General features: G+C 48.0%; 1 protein-coding gene across 2 annotated transcripts in view; it reads right to left on the bottom strand.

Moving 5' to 3' along the window:
- The window catches only part of CAV1 (caveolin 1), a 36,803-nt gene extending 33,496 nt beyond the window's left edge, over nt 1–3,307 (bottom strand). The window contains exons 1-2 of one of the 2 annotated variants that reach the window (XM_032276218.1): nt 3,006–3,307; nt 1,436–1,600 (exon numbers count right to left, since the gene is read on the bottom strand). In XM_032276218.1, coding sequence (XP_032132109.1) covers nt 1,436–1,600; nt 3,006–3,035 — 195 coding nt within the window. In that variant the 5' untranslated portion in view covers nt 3,036–3,307. Of the gene's footprint in view, nt 1–1,435; nt 1,601–2,305 lie in introns of both variants that reach the window. The other variant, XM_032276219.1, reaches the window with a different exon arrangement.
- Between the last annotated feature and the right edge of the window lie 2,693 nt (nt 3,308–6,000).

Below are 6,000 nucleotides of genomic sequence, written 5' to 3' on the forward strand. Positions count from 1 at the left end.
TCTGCCTCTTTTCCTGGCAACTCTCCTGTTCAAAGCTACATGAGAAGGGTGAGGGGAGGAGGGAGGAAAGCACAAATATCCTCTTCCTTTAAGATAACGTTTTTAGTAAATAGTTTTTTTAGTGATTCTAATTTCTAGTTTATAAGGTACTTTTGTTGCTGTTGCTTTTAAATAGTCCATAATCTGGCTACTCAAAAAAAAAAAAAAGCTGCAAAATGCTCCAATTTTCCTTTTTCCTATGCCAGGAAGCCAAGAGAGTCAATTCTGACAGTTATATTTTCCTTCCAGTTACAGATTAAACTGTTTCCTCTTTTGAAATATATTATTCACGAATGTCAACAGTTTGCAACCTATAGCTCCTCCCATCCATAGACAGGAGGTGTGGTGGGTGGAAATTGCTCCTTCACCTCATTGGTTGCTGGGGATTGTGGAGGTCTAGATCTTCACACTCTAATCCCTGAGCCAGGATTTTTCCTTAGCCTTCCACTTCTCAGAGAAAACCCTCTGCCAAGGATGGCTCTAGCCCGTGATATCCCAATCCAGATGTGTTTAGACAATAAATTTCTCCCACTAGATTGGCTAAAAGGGTCAAAATCAAGTAATAATGATAATTTAAAACTGACCACTGAGTCAGATCTAAGTCTGGCCAATAACCAGGTTCATTTATTTTTAATCTCACCAAACACATCCTGAAAGTATGAGAAGGAACTCCAACCTGAGCTAACTCCATTAGCTCAGGGCAGGCTGACCCAGGCAGCTGCTAAAGAAGCAACTTTCCACATCTAAGTGCAGGTGTTCATAGGAGAAACCAAGAGGCACATATTGTTTTTGGTTTTGTAGATTTGCTTAGTTGTGCAAAAGTGACTTATTAGCGTAAAGTAACTCTCATTTGTATATCAATAAGTAGGTATTTTCTTTGTCTTTAGTCCTAGGCATTTCCATCCACTGTATTATTTTTTAAGAAAGCACTTCCCATCGTTTTAGTGGGGGTAACATGCCCATCTTGTATTCTAACTGGTCCTGGGCACAAGACCCGACACAATTTTCTTACTGTCTTAATGCCACATGCAGTGGGGACCTGTCACTAGACTTTCAACCTGGCAATGGATAGGAACCATCTCACCGTCCCAAGGAGTATGGGTCGTCTGTTGCGGAGGTCAATAGGTTCACTTGCTAGGACAAAAGTGTAGTTATCAGAGCTACAAAACTCATTTTAGCTGAATTCCAGCTGAACTGACTATTGGGGGAAGATAGGGGGAAGGAAGATGTGACAATTTCTGCTGACTGTGGAGCGCCTACATAGCAAACCCATAAAATTGTGTGTGTGTGTGTTGTGTGGTGTGGTGTGTGTGCACGGCAATGCTAAAGAAGGATGCAGGGGCTAACTGCCAGAGGAGAGCTGTCCCGGCCCTTCCCCGCTGGCCGCTTGGCCTACCTTGACCACATCGTCGTTGAGGTGTTTGGGGTCACGGTTGACCAGGTCGATCTCCTTGGTGTGCGCGTCGTAAACTTGTTTCTCGCTCAGCTCGTCTGCCATGGCCTTGTTGTTGGGCTTGTAGATGTTGCCGTGCTCCCGGATGGGAACGGTGTAGAGATGTCCCTGCAGAGGGCGGAGGGCGGCCGGCCAGGAGCGGGAGGGCGGCAACGGCGGTGGGAGGAAATATTCAAAAAGAAAAGCAAGCGATCAGAAGTCAGCCTGGTGACGGGGGAAACCTCGGGCTCGAAATCGAACTAACCGCACCGCAGCCACGGCTCCGCGCACAGAAACTGCCTGCGCGCCGCCAGCTTTTTAAGAGGATCTCGCCGAAGACACCACACCCCTCGGTACTCGGTGGGGCGCGCCTGCCTCCCCCGCCCGCCGCCAGGGGTCAGGGCAAGCCCCGCCGCGCGGTCCGCAGGCCCCCGCCCGCGCGCGCCCCGGCTCAGCCCCCCACGACCCGCGGGACCCTGTGGCGAGGAGGGAGGCCTCGGGCTTCTCCCGGACCCCTCTGCCGCGCCGCTCTTGCCCCTAGCGCTTCACCTGCTCCGCGTTCCTGTCCCCGGCCCCCATTACCCCTGTCCCCGTAATCCCTTCCAGCTTTGTCTAAGACGCAACAGCAGCCTCCCGACCCAGGGAACGTTCCCCTCATCGTGCTTCTTGGCCGGGTCCCCCTCGCACCTGCCCTCGCCCGCCACCCTGCCTTGGCCCTCTCTCGTCCCTCTCTCGTCCCTCCACGGCACTCCCTCCCCATTCCCCCGCATTGATCACAATTCCGAGGCCCCTATCTCTGGCGGAGCTCCTAAACGTCCTATAACTCAGTCTCACCTGCGCAGCTCCCCAGACCCACCCTCAGGGCACTCCCAGGCTGTGGGCAGGTGGCTGAAGGGGAGCTGCTTGTGTGAAGACGAGGTCCCCACACCGGGGCAGAGCTCCCGCGCGTGGAGGGGGTTGGAAGAGATGGTGGCAGTTTGGGGAGGGCAGGTCCACCCCTCTCAGAACACTCCTGACAGAAGCCAAGATGCAGAAGGAGTTCTTGAGATGGTTCAAGAACTTTGGAAAGTGCAAACACACCGCATGCCGCCTCCGGGACCAGCTGGTTGGGCGCCGGGCGGGGAGTCCCGGGGACTGTCCCCAGGACTCGAGTAAATGACCCCCCCAACCCTGAACTCCACCTCCCCGAACCCCCAGCAGGCAGGGCCGGATCGCTGGGGTCCCACAACAAGGGAGCATCCTAGACCCATCCAGAAAACATGTCCTCAGCCCGGCAGATCCAGTCTCAGGACCCCAACCCACTTTTCTGTGTCTTCCTAGTTCAGGGGCTCCCTTGGCCCCCTCCCCATTAGGAAAACATAAAACATTCCTGGCTTCTCTTCCCCTCCCCGCCCAGGCCCATTCCTCAGCGGTGCCAACCCCAGAGGAGTGCTCTGCGAAGTGGAGAGAGGGCTGGGGCCAGGGCAGCAATCGGGTACTTGGAGAGGCAGAGAGCAGAAGCGGGCACTCCCAGCGCGCCCCCGCAGAAGCCTACCTCCGAGTCTACGTATTTGCCCCCAGACATGCTGGCCCGTGGCTGGATGAAGGCTCTGAGGAGGTTTCCCTGGGCTGTGATTTAAGGGAACTGAGGAAGGAAGATCTTGTATTGTATGGGGGGAAAAAAGGCGCTGGCGGGGGGCGGTGGCTGGGAGGGAGCCTCCTGGCCGCCGGCCAAGGGTTTGTTCTGCTCGCGGTTGGCCCGGACGTGCGCTGTGCTGGGTCTAGGCACATCCCCAAGGTTCTGGCAGCAGAGGGCGGGGAGCGCCCGCAGCGAGCAGAGAGCGAGTAAGAATGTTTCTCCCACTCTGGGTTGCTTGGGGAGAGTATTTTAAACCCGAGGCAACATTTTCCCAGCTCTGAACCACCAAGAGGCGTCCCTGGGAGAGCGAATGTTTTCGCAGTGCATCATCTCAGCGGGGGTGGAGGGAGCCGACACGCCTGCAGAGATGCCCAGTATAGGCAACAAAGGTGGCACAGTCCTGCCCTGTCCTAAGCCATCCCCCCTTCATTCCTCCGCCCCGCCCATCGCCCACTTTCTGTCTCTGCCTTAAGACACATCTGTCTCCCTGTCTCACAGAGGGAAGGATGAAAGATAGCTAGGAACCTTTAGGTATATTTCACATCTAAACTTTGTGGATTCCTGGTGGAAGGAATCTGTGTGGGTGCCAGTGGTGTACTTTTGGTGACACTCGTTTACATCTAGTCGGTGTGGATGGAAACTTAAGCAGGCATGCAGAATCTAACGTTTCCCATCCGTTTCTGAAATGCCTTCCAAACGCTTCAAAATAAGAAAGGAAGATGTTTAACTTTTCTGTAATTTTATTACCGATCTTTTCTGGAACAATGGATATTTATGCCAACAAATTATACCATATTTGCAAAATACATAAAATATTTATAATTGTAGAATTATTTGATTAAAGCTTCAGGTTTATTATTATAGAAGATTTTTTTTTTTAATGTGCTTGGCTGTGAGGAAAGATTTGAGTTTTTGAATTGATCAGACTTAAAAAATGTGATAGTGATTCAAGTACTTTATCTGTTCCTGAATTTGGGGCTTCTCTTTTGACTTTATTGTAAACAAGCACAAAGTGAATTAATTAAATAGTAATCAGTCATTTTACTTTTGGGCTATAATTAATCGGAAACTCATTATCCAAAAATGAAAAAGACAAGTTACTTATGATACCATATGCAGCCAAAAGTCAAAGTGTCACTTGAAATTAAAAAAAATAAAATAAAATAAGCTGGAAGTACACCTGAAGGGGCACAGGCTAAAATTAAAATAGAGAAGGGAATGCGGGGTGAGAGTAAGAGGGAGGAGAAAGGGAAATGGATGGAATGCTGAAATAGTTGATTATCTAACTGGAGAGAAGACACAAAGTATAAAAGAACTATAAAAGACAGGCTATGATTGGTAGCAAAAATTTTTGGAGCAAAATATCAGTTTTAACTAAGAATGGCAGGGAAAGAATGGCAGGGAAATGGCAGTTTTAGCTAAAGATGACAGTGTCACAAATGTTGGCATGCCTGTAATTATGTTGGCCATTCATGATTAGCAGACTAAAGATCTTTCCAAAGTTGGGTTTTTCCAAATACCACTTTGGTGGGAGCTAAATGATGAAAACTCATGGACACAAAGAGAGAAACAACAGGCACTGGGGCCCATTTGAGGGTGGAGAGTAGGGGAGGGAGAGAAGCAGAAAAAATCACTATTGGGTTTAGTACCTGGGCGATGAAATAATCTGTACAACAAATCCCTGTGACACAAATTTACCTATATAACAAATCTGCACGTGTCCTCCTGAACCAAAAATAAAAGTTAAAAAAAGTAGAACGTTTTAAAACAAGCTTATTTATGAATAAATAATTTGTTTTTCTTTCTCTCTTTCTTTCTCTCCTTCCTTCCCTCCCTCCCTCCTTCCTTCATTCCTTCCTTCCTTCCTTCACAGGGTGTCCTCTGTCACCCAGGCTGGAGTGCAGTGGTGCATTCATAGCTCACTTCAGCCTGGACCTACTGGGCCCAAGTGATCCCCCCACCTCCTTTCCTGATAGAATGCTGAAACTATAGGTGTGCACCACCACACCCTACTAATATATTTTTTAAAGTTTTTGTAGAGATGGGGATCTCATTCTGTTACCCTGGCTGGTCTCAAACCCCTGGCCTCAAGCAATCCCCTTGTCCTGGTCTCCCAATGTGTTGGGATTACAGGCCTGCGCCACCGCACCTGGCCAAAACATTGAGTCTTCTTAATTTTATTTCTTCCAGATTGCATTTCTAAATTATTTGAACAAATTGTTAACAAGTATTAACAAAAACATTGTGCTAGAAAAGACGGTCAGGTTCAGTATGTTCTATAGTACCTAGTCCACCTCCAATGACTGCCGTACGTTCATTTAACTCTTCTTTCATATAGGTCATTTAGGGTTATGTTCTATGGAAAAATGTGGAAACCACTTCCCATCTATTGTTATTCAGTCTTCAGCTGTGATGAGTAATGTTCACTGTGAAAAAAGTCAACAGGAACACAGAGGGAGCTTGTCCTGCATTCCAGCAAGAAAAGGACTTTCTGGGGAGGCCTTTAAGTGAATGCTTAACTAGAACTCAACCAAGGGAAAGCAAACTCGCTGGGAAAGTCCGTGTAGAAAAGTCTAATCAACATCAACACATGGAATCATAATGATCAGTGAAGCGTTGTCAATGCCAAAATGCATTCCTAATGAGAGGAAAAACCACAAACTCTTCATTAACCTGCCTCAACAAGAAGCTGGCACCAAAGACAAACACATCTTAGTCTGGTTATAATAGCTGACTTAGAGAAACTGCTCCAGATTTATGAGAAATAAAAGAAGAAGAACATTGTTAGCATAGGTACAAAATTTGAAATGAATAGATGATATAAACAAAATCGCTTTTCTTTGATTCCCACACAGAGAACTTTAGGCTTGAAGGCAAGGTAATGACTTTCTTCAAATCATTTACTTAAAAA

This window comes from Sapajus apella, unplaced genomic scaffold, assembly GCF_009761245.1.
Source record: "Sapajus apella isolate SASKATOON/1434 unplaced genomic scaffold, GSC_monkey_1.0 scaffold7, whole genome shotgun sequence".
Taxonomy (NCBI): domain Eukaryota; kingdom Metazoa; phylum Chordata; class Mammalia; order Primates; family Cebidae; genus Sapajus; species Sapajus apella.